General features: G+C 39.4%; 1 protein-coding gene across 1 annotated transcript; it reads right to left on the bottom strand.

The window, feature by feature from the left end:
- Positions 1-1,152: 1,152 nt before the first annotated feature.
- Positions 1,153-14,398, bottom strand: TM4SF20 (transmembrane 4 L six family member 20). The gene is made up of 4 exons (XM_004427646.3): positions 14,219-14,398; positions 7,587-7,652; positions 3,821-3,972; positions 1,153-2,062 (listed from the first exon to the last, which is right to left on the bottom strand). Exons 1-4 carry the CDS (start codon positions 14,396-14,398, stop codon positions 1,780-1,782), a joined length of 681 nt encoding a protein of 226 aa, XP_004427703.2. The 3' UTR covers positions 1,153-1,779.
- Between the last annotated feature and the right edge of the window lie 508 nt (positions 14,399-14,906).

Here is a 14,906-nt window from a genome sequence, read left to right as displayed (position 1 = left end):
CCTGTACCCGTGGAGCTTATGGCCTCGGGGGGTAGAGTGAAATTTAAGAAACAAGCACAAATAAAAATGCTGCCGCCTTGGTGATGAGTACTATAAATAAAAGAATGCTAAAGAAGAGAGTTAAGGGAAACCTGCATTTTATCCTCTCAGAAAAAGTGATATTTGTGCTGAAGTCTGAAGGATGAAGAGGACTTAGCCAGAGATGAGATGGGCAAGGGGCGAGGGCTGGATGGAGGAGAGGCCTTGCTAAGGACCTGAAGCAGGAAAGAGCTGATGAATAAATGGATGAGAAGGACGTGGTCCCTGTTCTCTCAAATTCTCTTATAGTGATGGACGTACCAACAAAAACATGTTACATTGTGACAGGTATGGTAATAGTGGTTTGGGCCAGTGCTAACTTAGTGTGTTGGAATCATGCACTCTGGGAAGGCTTTCTCAGGCAGGAGATATTTATGCTAGACCTTAAGGATAAATAAGTATTTATAGGCGCATAGGGAAAGGGTCTTTATATAGCAAATGGGTTGAGAAAATAATGCCTGTAAGTTCTTGATGTTACTAATTTTGAGGGGCAGCTATAATATGGGTATTGTAAGTGATTTCTAGAACCTTAAGCCCAGAGAACATAAATAATTGAAATACAATGCAGGAACGATCACATTCAAAAAATTGTAGATTTTTAGTTTTGCCTGTTTTATAACATTTTAATGTGGTACATACACTGTTTTGTTACTCTGTCTTTTAAAGATTGGCATATATAGAAGCCAGCTTTTGAAAGATCGATTTTTTTTTTAGGTATTTATTGTTTTTTAATTATTGTGAAAAATGCAAACATAGGAAAACAAAAGAGTATAATGAATCGCGGTTATACCTATCACCTAATTATAACAACATTTTTCCATTGCTTCAATTTTTGGCTGAAGTATTTTAAAAACATGATATTTTCTCCCAAACATAAATATGCTCTTCTAAAAAATAAGGTTATTTTCCTATATAACCATAAAACCATTATCAAACATGAAAAGTTAATAAGTCCTTAATATTACCTAAACCAATCCATGTACAGGTTTCCCCACATATCCCCAACAAGGTCCATATAATACATTTAGTTGAATCACATCTCTTTGTTCTCTTAACCTAGAATAGTTCCCTCAACCCATCCCACCTTTTATTTTTTCTATATATTTTCTTGTTGAAAACAGGGCTATTGTCTGTTTATAGTCCTACCTTTTGAATTTGTCTGAGTATGTCCTCTTTCCCTAGATTTCCTGTAAGCTGGAAATTAGGTCTAAAGCTTGATTATATTCAAGTTATATCTTTAGTCTTTTTTTTTTCTAAGTATAGAGAAATACAATACAAAAGTCCCATAGCTTCACTTCCAGGATAACTTCTGCTCCTTCTTGTCCCGACCTCCCTCCCTGTCTTCCCTTTTCCTTTCTCCCTCCCTCTCTTCCTCTCTCCACACACAGGAATATAGAGTTAGAAAATTCAACTAGTACAGAAAGATACAAAACAAATTGAAAGCTTCTCTCTACTTGTCCCCAAAGTCAACCACTGATGACTTTTCCTTTCCGTATGAAAGTGTTATGCATTTACCAACATGCTTTCTATTTAAAAGAATCACCTCCAAGGTGGCTTTGAAAACAACCTTTTGCACTAAAATGACTCATACAGCTTTCTAGATAATGTTCCGTTATTGAACTTCTGGTTTCTAAAAGAGTGTCTTTTAAATGTAGTTCTCATGATTCAAACTGCTAATATTTCCATTTCATTACCATTAAGTTACACAATTCGACTTCTTCGCTTAGAGACTCCACACAGACAGCCAAGGAAACCGATGACTATCTGACTGAGTCCAAACAGGAGCTCAAGAATTCCCACAAGCAGTAGACCTAAAAATACTGAGAAATGGATAGTCTTGTATTTGTCTTCTGTAGACTCGAAGTTCAAGCTTCTCCAGTCGCTGGCCGTGACCTTGTTGTTGGTGGGATTATTGGAACCAGTAGACGTTGTGCAAGATTCATTGAGGAACCACTGCAGGTTGAAGGATTCTGGATGAATGTCCCTGAAAAATGAAAGAAATGATAAAAATAAGATATTCAGGAATATCACTGACCATCAAAAGAATGCAGCATTGTGCCCAGAAAAAATACAAGTACAGAACAGAAAGCACTTTTGAAATGTTGTGCTCAGAAACTATAGCTAAGATGAGGGTTTCTGAGCATGTGTCCATGTAGTCGAATAGGTACAAAACTTTTAGTCGTTATGTAGCCCATTGTTCAAGCATTTCTGTAGTACTTACTCTTAGGTTAAACTCTGAATTTTTCTGTGTCCTAAATGGTTGAATATCAGTTTCGTGTGGTTCAACTTACTTATGCAGGCGCTTTGCTACTTGCTCAAGATAGGAGAATAAAGGAGCTCCCCCTTTGAAGGAGCTCATTTCTTGGTTCAGAACTGCAGGGTTGCATCTGCTCTTAAACCAGATGTACAATTTTTACTCACAAAAGACATATTAAATATGTCCAATTCAAGTGATTTGTGCCCATTGTAACAAGGTATGAAAAATGAGAAACCTTTAGCCCGAACACATCAATCCAAGATGCTTTTTCTTTGGTTTACGACAGAGTAAGACTAAATGTTCTTAGAGAGTTTGCATTTCTGGATGCAAACAATTGACATTCAACCTGGGGAAACAACAGTGTTTCAGCACGTGGAATATGAATGTGTGTTCTGCAGTTTGCAGCAACCATAGGATCACTCTTTTGTGACTGTTGACTCTCCATCACTCTCCATCACTCTCCCCAACAAGGATGGGAATACTTCGAGTGCTGTCATCTCCAGAGCTTACGCTGGGGCCTGGTACATGGTGAGTTGTCCTCTGCTAAGGACTGAATGTGTATTGCCTCTGTGGTTGGAATCTAATTTTATGCTTCAGATCTATTAGTAAAGGGAATTTTTTTGGATTTCGATTCACCACAAATGTGGTATGCAAATTTTGAGAGATTTTTCTTTTTTGATGTAGTAAGATAAGGGAAAAGGAGGGAAAAAATTTTTTTCATGTAACTACAAAAGCAAATTCTGGGTATTTTCCAAACTGAGCAGCATATAGATAACTAATGAATTAGATTTTTCTTTTCTTCCACTTGTACAAATTACAAATTGTGCCTAGATTCAAGCACAGAACCATCTTACAAGACTGAAATGAACCATTTACATGTTACTCCAGTATTATTTGTTGCTACATGACTTAAAGTTTGATTCATTCCCTACAGTGCCTACAGAGCATCTGTAGTATGTCTGCATGAATCCATCGGCTGCTTTCTTTCTTTTAGGGCTTATAGATAAGGCTCTAGATGTTATTTATTTATTGTGTTTTTATTCAATTTTTAAAATTATAAAGGTAATATATGCTTAGGACTTACAAATTTAATTAGTTCAGAAGTGTAGAAAGTCAGTGCTGCCTTCACTTCCCCAGGGCATCCTTCATTACCACTTTCCAATGGTGAAAGTTAAGTTTCTGGTGTGTTATTTCCAGAAATTTTTTATATGCATGCATATATGCAGCCATAGATTTTTAAAAGACAAGGATAAGCCGTCTGAGTCAACTACTCCTTTTAGACAAGACCATACCCAAGGCATTCTGAATGCAATGATTCCTCCATTTCTATGAGATTTTGCCAGTTGGGGTTAATGTACTAAATCCCTAAGATTCTGTTTGTCCCAGTAATTTCATCAAAGAAAAGCATGGCACTGTGTCAACACAGTATTCTACTCTAACTAGCTGCAGCTATGCAAGACAGTCAGTGCAAGTCAGGTTACTCACCTTAAGTTTTTAAATGAAAATTCACAGCTGGAAGTACTGTTGCTTTGAGAGTTACAGATGAGAGGACCTTCTTCAAGAGCCTGGATAGATACCAACATGCAATACACAGCACCAATGACTGTGAGTACGTTCAACAGTGATGAAAGAAACATCTGAAAAATAAAGTAGGCACATTTGCCCGTTATGACATGGTCTTGTTCCATTTCAAGTTTCAACAGCGTGTATGGTCTTTTCAATCAACTGCTGCCGTCCTCTAGTCACCCTATAGTCCTAAATCTTAAGCTCACAGTTTGATTAAGTATGAATTATAAAAGAAGGCAGAGGGCAAAGTCTTTTGCCATTTGATTAGACTCACTAAAAGATTATTAGTTTTGCCACTATTTCTGAAAATTCTGAACTTCTACATACCCAAGCCTTGTCCATTTTGACTGACCACTGAGATCTGGTTCCTCCTCCCTATTCTTATAATTCCTACTTCACAGAACTTTGACTAGATCTTAACCACCTGCATTTTGATGTCTGGTTTCTTGACTCTCAAATCTTTAATCTGGATTTGGCCCTGATGTTGTAAGTGGCCAGTGGTTGACATCCTGCAGTGAGCAATCAACAGTGTGGTGTTAGAACAGAGTTTCTCAACCTCAGCACTATTGGCATTAGGGCATTTAGCTGTTGGGGCCTTTCCTGTGCATTGTGGGCTGTGTAGCAGCATCCCTGGTCTCTACCTAGATGCCAGTAGCGTAGACACACACCCACCCAGTTATAGCAACCAGAAATGTTTCCAGACATTGTCAAATGTCCCCTTGGGGGTAGGGGATGCAAGATCACTTCTGGTTGAGAAGCACCGTGTCAGAGGGAAAGATTGTAAACATCTAAGCATCTTTCATTTCATGAATCAGAGTCAGAAAACAGAAAAAAGCATGAAATTCAGCAATAGGAAATGTTATGGCCCAAATGAAAGTTGGGATATGTGTATGTTTTCCAAAAAGAAGCTCTGTGTTGTTTCAGTGAAGTTGTTAGTGATAATTATGACTATTTTAAAATCTGCAGAACCAAAGTGAAGGAATAATTTTTCTTTCTTTGGTGGGATAATATTGCAACTTCTAGAGAGTTGACATGTTGTGCTCTTAAGAGGCAGAATAAGTGGCTACCTATATAGTGTGTGTCGAGGAACCTAGGGCTTTACAATCCTTTCAATCACCCCAAGAGACAGATAGTGTTATTATTCCCATTTTATGGATGAGAAAACTACAGTTCGAGGAGGTTGACAAACTCGCCAAGATCTCACAGGTGTAAACACTAGTGCTCAAGTTTTAATCAGTACACTACACTCCTTCCAGCTAAGAGCACAAAAGGATGGATTTGGAGCCTAATTCAAATCCTGATTTTTCAGTGCTACTGTGGCCTGTGCAAGTTACTTAAATTTGCTCATCAAGAAGTGTGACTCTGTTTATATATTGGTCATCTATTATTTCTGACTTCTCATCACTACAGAGGGGCCTGGCTTTAGAAAGTGGTTCCAGGGATCTGCATTTCCCTTAGAGTGGGACTCATTTAAATAGCAAAACCAAAATATTCAGAAACAAAATCAAGAATTGGAAAAAAGAAAAGACAAAAACAGTTAAGGTAGGGGAAATAGTGGGGACAGTTAAAATAGGGGAAAAGCCTTGGTGACCCTCTCCCCTCCCACCCAAGATCTAGCCTTTGTCGTTTTTATGATGCTTTGGTCTTATCTAGACTTGGAAGATAAGAGGTAGGACTTCAACACCAGTCCTCGCAGGGCTTCCACCAAGTCAGAAAAGTGACTAAGAACTCTTTATTGCATCTAATCAACGTAAACTGGCGATTTTGATTCAATAGCCAGCACCACTATTATTAATGGAGCACGAGCAGTATCGTACAGGGCCCCTGGGCCCTCCAGGAGCTCCTGTAGCTCCTCGGCCTGTAATAATCTGTAAGGTTGCTGAAGCATGAATTCCAATTCTTTTCAAGGGTAGAATGGGGGAGCAAAACCTCCTGGTGTGTTAAGCCCAACACCTACATGAGACAACAGTTTGGTTATTCTCAACTCACTGTGTCCTCAAAGGAGAGAGAAAACTTAATCATTGAAGAGATGACTAACTTGTCTTGAAAGGATATGTGCAGGAAAAAAAGATTCTTAATGGAAATATGATTTGAGAGAAAAATCTACGTAAGTGTTCTGATATTTTTGAGTTCGGGGATTCAGAAATATCTCGGGATGTCTTAAGAATGTTGTGAGTACAATATAGAGGTAATGCAAAGTCAAACTCCAAATTATTACAGTTTAAGAAGAAAAGTGACAGGGAAGGAAACTGAAAATTAATATTTATTGAATACCTACAGTGTATCAGGAACAAAGACTATAAGTAATTAGCAAAGTAATTATAATCCTAGATAAATACCAAATGTCAGAAAAAGGTAATTTTTAAAAATACAAATTTTCTAACTGTTATGGATATAAATATGTAATATGGATATAAATATGCTTTTATTTTATTTATTTTTTTTGTGAGGAAGATCAGTCCTGAGCTAACATCAGCCAATCCTCCTCTTTTTGCTGAGGAAGATTGGCCCTGGGCTAACATCCGTGCCCATCTTCCTCCACTTTATATGGGACGCCGCCACAGCATGGCTTGACAGGTGGTGCGTCAGCGCGCGCCCAGGATCCGAACCCTAGGCCGCTGCAGCGGAGCGCGCGCACTTAACCGCTATGCCACCAGGCCAGTACCTAAATACGCTTTTAAACAGTGGTTCTCACCCCTGGGAGCCCATTAGAATCACTTAAGGTGCTTTTGAAAAACACTGGTGCAGAATCTCTGGGGGCCACCAGGCGTTGGTGTTTCTAAGATCTTCCTTGGTGATTCTGATGTTCCCATCAGGCTGAGAACCATTGCTTTAAAACCTGACGCTCAGCCAGGAATATTTACTGTGCCTGCTTGTTTATTGATCCACCCGCTTCCTTAGAGAATTGTGAGACCCCTCAGTGTTACTTACTAACAAAGTTCATGGCATAAATAGTGTAAAGATTGTGTATTTTGGAGTCTGATGGATTTGGATAAAAATCCACCTACTAGCTGTGATACACTAGCAACTTATTTGCTTTCTCTGAGGATCAATTTCTCGGTCAATAAAACAGATCATAATATTTCCCACTCAAGGGTTTTGAGAGAATTAAGATAACATTTGAAAGTATTCTGAGCATAGTGACAGAAGGTTAATAAATATTAATTTACTTTTAACTTAGTTACAATTTTATACATAGTAGGCACATACTAAATGTTTCAAAAAATAACTGGTGTCTCTTTTAATTTAACTGGATAAGGACAATTATCATTCCGATCCTAGCAAACCAATCTTCCATAGGCATGAGAGAACTGAGGATACATTTTCCCTAACTATTTTATACACACCACAAAAGTGACACGTATTTGAGCATTATGAGATTGATCGTGGCTCTGAGTGTGACTTATAAATCTCCTTTCTTTGAAAAACCTTTAGACTGGTGAAACTAAAGATTGAGGCAAGATCTCTAGGCCGGCTCCAAAGCTAAATCTTTACAGAAAAAAAAAAGAAGAAGGTCACGCTTTCCATATTATCATATGGTCATTCTAAACAGCATGTTTCTAAGACTGCGGCCCTGCCTGTGGCACGAGTGATTCGGTGGACGCTGCTGGCGCAGGGTGGCTTGGCTTCGATGTTGGTAACTGCTCGGACGCTTCTGCTCCCAGACCAGTCTCCCCGTACTCACTCCGACTTTGTTGTTGCAGCACGCTCTTTTTCTTGCTGCCAAGGACATTGTTGTTGCTGGGATAACCTGGAAATTATGACAGGAAAGATGAGTATTATTACATCTTATCAGATGAAAAAGCAGTAATCCCCGCCTTCCATTTACCACCAGTTGTGGGAAATGACGGCTCAAGAGCACAGAAAGGCAATTCGGCAATGTCCTTGATCTTGTGATACCCATGTCGACTATAAAGATTAAAGAGGAGGAGGGGAAGGGGAATTTAAGGAAAGCAGTTTCAAACCCTTCCGGCTACGTTCTTGCTTTAAGTCACCTTTGGAGAGACTTGGATTTTAAATAGATTAGAATGAGTTATTTATTCATTATTTTGGAAGGAATGTTTCTGAAAGAATGGGTTGCATCATCCAAAATTCACTTTTTTTTTTCCAGTTACTATAATCTGCAGCCACTTATGCAATTTCCCAAAAATTGTAGGAATTAATCTGGCAAGCATCCAGAAAGGAAATTCATGGTTTTGTTTGCCTGGCAGTTGGGAACTAGGAATTCTGTCACCACCTTCTCTCACTCCCCTAACCTTCCTCTCACTCCCGGGGTCGCCACCATCTCGCTAGTACTCAAATGCTTACGATTTGTGAATAGTTTTTAGTTCCACATTCTCCTTTCTGCTCCTGTATCTGTAATATGTAATGATCTCACTTTACATTGATGTGCAGAAATCCTGTCTATACTGCATTCTGTGTCAATGGAAACACATATTGCTGAGGAAAGCTGTGAGAAATGACGCCACATTCTCAGGACTTAGGTTTAAATTTTTAGTAATATCTAGTCCGTAGCTATGACTAGAAGTTCTTACTGGAAGAAGTTTTGTATCATTGAAGAGTAGAATGTGAATTACTTCCTCCCACTTAAGAAATTTTAGCCATAAGGTATTTTTGCTGTCTCAGCACAGCTGCCCTTGAGTAGTTCTCTCCTTCCTTGGCTCATTTCCTAACATTTTCTTGAGCTCTAACCACATGCCAGACAGTGTCATAGTTGCCGTACATGTTTTAGTTCATTCCAGCCTCATAACAATTCTGTGAGGTAGGTGCTCTTATTATCCCCATTTTACTGAGGTGGAAAACTGAGGCACGGAAAGTTTGAATTAACTCACCTAACCAAGTGGAAGAATTGGGATTTAAAGCTAGGAATTTGGGTCCCAGAGCCCAGACTCTTAACCACTCTTCCACACTGGCCAATTTTTATAATTCTCCTCTCTTCTTATATGGAATTTGTTCATTCTTAGCCTTCCCCCACCATCAACCTTGGTCATCTCCTTGTGCTCCTTCTAACGGCCCCTTTCCTGATTCCTTCTTCCAAGACCACGTCTACCTTTGTTCTTTCAGAACAGGTCTAAGATTTGCACCTTACAAGGCAGCTTTCCTGACACACTTCACCCCACGCTGACCATGTGCTGACTCCACGTCGCTCGTGGAGCACACTATTGTCATCAGGCTTTGCTGACATATTGCCTTGAACACCAACACCCTTACAATTTAGAAGTCACACATATGTATGGCAGCCAGCCACTTTGGGGCGTAGCTGAGAGCCCAGAAGAAAAGGGAGAAGAGGGCCAGGCCAGTGGCATAGTGGTTAAGTCCCCTGCACTCTGCTTTAGCAGCCCGGGGTTTGCCAGTTCAGATCCCAGGTGTCGACCTACACCATTCATCAAGCCATGCTGTGGCAGCGACCCACATACAAAATAGAGGAGGATGGGCACAGATGTTAGCCAAGGGCCACTCTTCCTCAAGCAAAAAGAAGAAGATTGGCAATGGGTGTTGACTCAGGGCTAATCTTCCTCACCAAAAAGAAGAAAAAGAAAAAGAAAAAAGGGAAAAGAATTTTTAGCCCCCAAATAAGTGTCAGTGTTTATGGACTAAATTTCTTTTGTTGTGCTCATAAGCTATACTGCCTTCTGAGCTTAAGGAACAAATCATTTAAAGCAGGAACTGGCAAACTATGACCTACCACCTCTTTTTTATATATGAAGTTTTATTAGAACACAGCCATGCCCATTCACTTACAAATTGTCTATGGCTGCTATCACGCACCAGCAGTAGAGTTGAATGGTTGTGAGAGAGACTGTCTGGCTTGCAAAGCCTAAAATATTCACTATGTGGCTCTTTACAGAAAAAATTTGTCAACCCCTGGTTTAGAAAATTAAGGACTCTGTTAAAAGAAAATTGGAGCGGGGCTGGCCCCGTGGCTTAGCCGTTAAGTGCGCGCCCTCCGCTACTGGCGGCCCGGGTTCGGATCCTGGGCGCGCACCAACGCACTGCTTCTCCGGCCACGCTGAGGCCGCGTCCCACATACAGCAACTAGAAGGATGTGCAACTATGACATACAACTATCTACTGGGGTTTTGGGGAAAAAAAAGAGGAGGATTGGCAACAGATGTTAGCTCAGGGCCGGTCTTCCTCAGCAAAAAGAGGAGGATTGGCCTGGCTGTTAGCTCAGGGCTGATCTTCCTCAGAAAAAAAAAAAGAAAGAAAGAAAATTGGAGCAATATTAAATTACAACTTAAATGGATAAATCATTCCATTTTCCTTATTGATGTAAATTAAACTCTGCTGACTTACTTGAGGATTAATTCAGAGATGGTGAATATTTACTTTCATAGTTCCGTTGCAAAGGGATTTTACAAAGTAACATTAGCTTATAGTATATAAATCCCCACCCAGTTAACTTCATGACATGTTAACACATTGTTGTTATGTTATTATGAGTAACTTGATAATTCACTATATTTCAACTGTTTTGCCCATTCAGAGCTTTGGAAATTGGAGGGGCTCTTTATATTAGAATGTGAAAGCGTGTGGGTGTATGTGACTGAATTATAAATCTTCTAGTTAGTCTGTCAAAATGAGTCATTATGAGAATACTGTTTCTCTTCAGTTCCTAAGCACTTTTGAATGCGTAAGAGTTTGTTTTTATAAAGAGAAGAAGGAGTAGTATTCATTTTTTCTTACAGAAACTCATCTTTTGTTGTCTTAGAAGTAAGGTATATGATTTTACAAATGAAGTACAGAGGAGCTTTAAGCCATTAAAACTCTGTGATAGAATTCAAATTTTGGGGCATCTTCTAAGTACTTGAACATGAGAGGAACACAGAAAGCCATAGCTAATCATAAATATAAAAACTGTATTTTAGGGCTGGCCCCGTGGCTTAGCGGTTGAGTGCGCGCACTCCACTACTGGCGGCCTGGGTTCGGATCCCGGGCACGCACTGACGCACCACTTCTCTGGCCATGCTGAGGCTGCGTCCCACATACAGCCACTAGAAGGATGTGCAACTATGACATACAACTATCTACTGGGGCTTTGGGGGAAAAAAAGGAGGAGGATTGGCAATAGATGTTAGCTCAGAGCTGGTCTTCCTCAGCAAAAAGAGGCGGATTAGCATGGATGTTAGCTCAGTGCTGATCTTCCTCACAAAAACAAACAAACAAACAGAAAAACTATATTTTGCAAATTCTTGTTATACAAAATATCTTCTAATTTGTTTAACATTCAACAATTTGTTCTCTGTTAAGACTTTAATAACTGATGAATTACCATTATGTAGTGAGTGAACTCGAGTAAGTGTGATTAAGATCAGGCTTACAATTAATCTCATATAAAATAAAATGCCCTTTAAGAACAAACATTTCAAGTCTTTTTTTAGTACTTGGGCAAAGAACATGAGTTGATTTATCCATTTAGCAGATAACAGTTGAAGATAATCACATAAGACTTTTATTTATGGTTTCAAAAGATGAGAAGGGTCACCTCTGTTTTGGATAAGTCATAAAACCATAAAATGAATATATTTTATGAAGTAATCAATAATGAATTCCATAGTTTTTATTATTACCTACTTCCTGCAAAATCTCCTGTTTTGGAAGCAATACTAATTTAAAATGCTACAGCAATTTGGGAAAGATTTCAAGAGCTATGACAAAACTGCTTATCACAGGCAGTGATTTCGTCTTTTTTATTAACGTCTCTGTGTATTTACAAGTATATTGAGAGTTTAATCTTTTGAACTAGTTGGTATTTTGACAGATGTTGTAAAGGACACAATTCCCTTTGAAAAAGATATTCTTCCACATTCTGTGTATATCTGAGGAACATAAAAATACACCTGTATTCTGAGCCCTTCCATCATGCGCCTGTTTGCTTGTGAGCCTAGTCTAGAGTTTGAGGCTCAATCTATAAAGTGCCTCTTGACTTTTTCAAAGAGTTGTTTGATGCTTTGATGACATTCTACAATACTGAGTAGCAGAGAAAGCCTAGCGTGGTACCTTTTGTTAATATTTATTGAGGGTGATAAAGTAAATTAGTCATGGGACAAGGAAGTCCATATTCTCTGAAACTGTTTCACAGATTCATATAACCATTCTATGCTTCAGTTTCCTGGTAACTGAAATTTATGGATTAAGTTATGAATTATCTGTCAGACTGAGACAGATGTTGAGGATTATGGTGCAAATACTGGTGGAAAACAAAACTTTGGAGTCAGAGAAATCTGGAATTGAGTTTCACACCTACTGTGTGACCTTGTTAGCATTCCTAACCTTCTGTTTGCTGGCTTGTTAAAATACAAATGATAATATCTTCTCAGCCAGATTATTAAAGAGATTAAAGGAGACAACAGTGTAAAGTATGAACCCAGTAGTTGGCACTTAGCAGTGGTTTCTCTCTGTGTCTTTCTCTGTGTCTTCCCCCCTCTCCATCTTCTGCCTCCCAAAAGAACAACACATGGAAGATATTGGGCCGTCATCACCTCAGTCTCCTTTAATGCTAGCAAGAAATTTTTTTTTAAATTGTGATGGGGTTTGTGGTAGAGCCAATTTATATCTAAAGCTACATGAGTTATTCTAAATGGGTTGTTTTGGCTGAGGAACTTTTAGAAGCTTCATGGAAATTGACATTATTGGTTAGACTTGGACAGCTGCTCCTGGCTTCTGGTCTAAGCAGATGTGAAGGAAGCTCATGCTATTCAAGTAGAGAGAAGCCTCCAGAAGGGCAGACAACAGACAGAAGGATTTGCAGTGGCGTCACCCTGTTGAGCTCTGTGCTCTCTCTCAGCCTGGAAGAGAACTTTCATGGCGGTTTGAAGAAATAGCCTAAAACTTTCCAAAAGCCTTTTCTTTAAGTGGCTCTAAAGCAGGGTGAAGAGAGTGCTTACGACGTTAAAGGAAAAGAAACTATTAACTTTTGGGGAATGCTTCCTAGAATGACTTTTTGATGCCAGAGTGGTCTCAAGTCCAGTGTACCAGCTGAAGGACAAATTTTTATCTAAAGTTTAATACATAACAACCCAAGAGTGTTTTCCTATAAGTCTGGGATAGGACCAGCAGCAGTAACTCGTCGTCACTGAAACACACACGCATCCAAACAAAAGCTCCTTTCTCTGCGTTAACCAGACCCCCATAGGTAGTAGCCACGTGGTAAGCAAACAAAAGCAAGCCTCTTGAATGCTGAATGTTCCGACTTCAATATCTACATCCCCGTTTTTTGAATATAGCAACAAAATCAGAGGATAAATGATTTGCTCACAGTAACATATTGGAGACAAAACTGGACCTAAGCTTTCTGCCAAGTCCAAAACCAGTATTCATTCCTCTCCACAGGTGGGTCCTACCCGAGCCTACTCCATCAGAGTCCCCGGGAGGAGGTCTGTAAATCTACATCTATTACAAGTGCCTCAGGTGATACGTGATTACGTACACTGGGGAGTTCTATTACACTGCTCTGTGGCAGACTTCAACAAAGATAGATGTATTAATAATTATCCAACTCAACATTAAATAAGCACCATGATGTTCTGGGCTGTACGTAAGATCTGAGTCTGAAAGTCTCTGAGGTCAGAGAGCCAGGGTTTAAGTCCCAAATCTCTTAGGCCAACTCCCTTCGGTTCAGGCAATGCCATATTCGTGCCTCACAATTATCATCATCCAGGATACTCATCGTGCTTGGGAATATTTCTTCCCATTCCTTTTTTTTTTTTTTTTATAATTTTATTTATTTATTTTTCCCCTCAAAGCCCCAGTAGATAGTTGTATGTCATAGCTGCACATCCCTCCAGTTGCTGTACGTGGGACATGACCTCAGCATGGCCGGAGAAGCGGTGCGTCGGTGCGCGCCCGGGATCCGAATCCGGGCCGCCAGCAGCGGAGCATGCGCACTTAACCGCTAAGCCACAGGGCCAGCACTTCCCATTCCTATTGAGCACTTCCTCCTCCTACTCTATGCCTTCTAAATACTTAGACTGATATTGGCAAAGGAAAATTGAGGGAATGAATCTAGAAGGTCCCTAACGCCAACTATAAAGCTGGGAAGAGCAGCCCTAATGTGAAGAAATGTGATCAGTGATGACCCAACCAACTTTTATCAATTTTGTTTATTTACTTTTTTGCCCAAGCTCTCTAGCCTGTACCACATGGTTTAATTTATTTAAATTGTCACTCTTCACTGATAACCACTAATTATAATACCATACCACTGCTCCTCACTTATCCTAAACATAGCTCACTGCAAGGCTGAAAGATGGTCTTTAGGAATTTGGTAAAATAGGCAGGCCTTTCTCCAAATCATGTCAAATAAATATTACTCACCATCACACCTGCTCCAATAATTCCTGGGAACCACCACTCAAAGCAAGAGATGGGGTTTTGAAAACCTTGGTCTTCAACTAAGTTGACAATTAGCGGTATGGCGTTGAGAATTACTCCCAACAGAAGTAGAATCAGCAGGCTGATTCCGTTGCAGGATGTCCATCCTTCACAGCAGGTCATGGTCACCTCCTGATTCAATTAGTAAGCCCGTCAAAGTGACTTGTTTGTGTGGCACTGTCTTGCCTTTTATCCTGAGCCTTCTAGTTAAAGTTTAGCGCTTATGAAAAATGAATTGCTGAAAGTAGATCAGAGTCCAATAGGGCGGGACATTATTATGACTATTATGGGAAGGAAGGATAATTATACATTTTGATAGGGTGGGGGAAGGAAGGCAGAAAAAATCTATAGTTTCTGTTAGATAAATTGCATGAAAAATGCATGCAAATAGGCAGAAGAAAACTTGAAAACTGAAAAAAAAAGAAAAGGACAGGTTTAAGATAAGCTCCTCTAATATATTTTACTAGTATGCTTTATAAAAAGTAAAAACAAGAATATCCAGTTACTATAAACTATTTTTTCCTGTTGTATTGATATTATTACCAGCTATGGAAGCTCCTTATTTTGAAACTGTTCAAGAAGAAAATGAACATATATGAGATTGAGAGAAAAATATTTCCTCTGCCACAAA

Source organism: Ceratotherium simum, chromosome 37 (assembly GCF_057802395.1).
Source record: "Ceratotherium simum simum isolate JZ-2026a chromosome 37, ASM5780239v1, whole genome shotgun sequence".
Taxonomy (NCBI): domain Eukaryota; kingdom Metazoa; phylum Chordata; class Mammalia; order Perissodactyla; family Rhinocerotidae; genus Ceratotherium; species Ceratotherium simum.
This window is presented reverse-complemented; position numbering and strand designations above follow the sequence as displayed.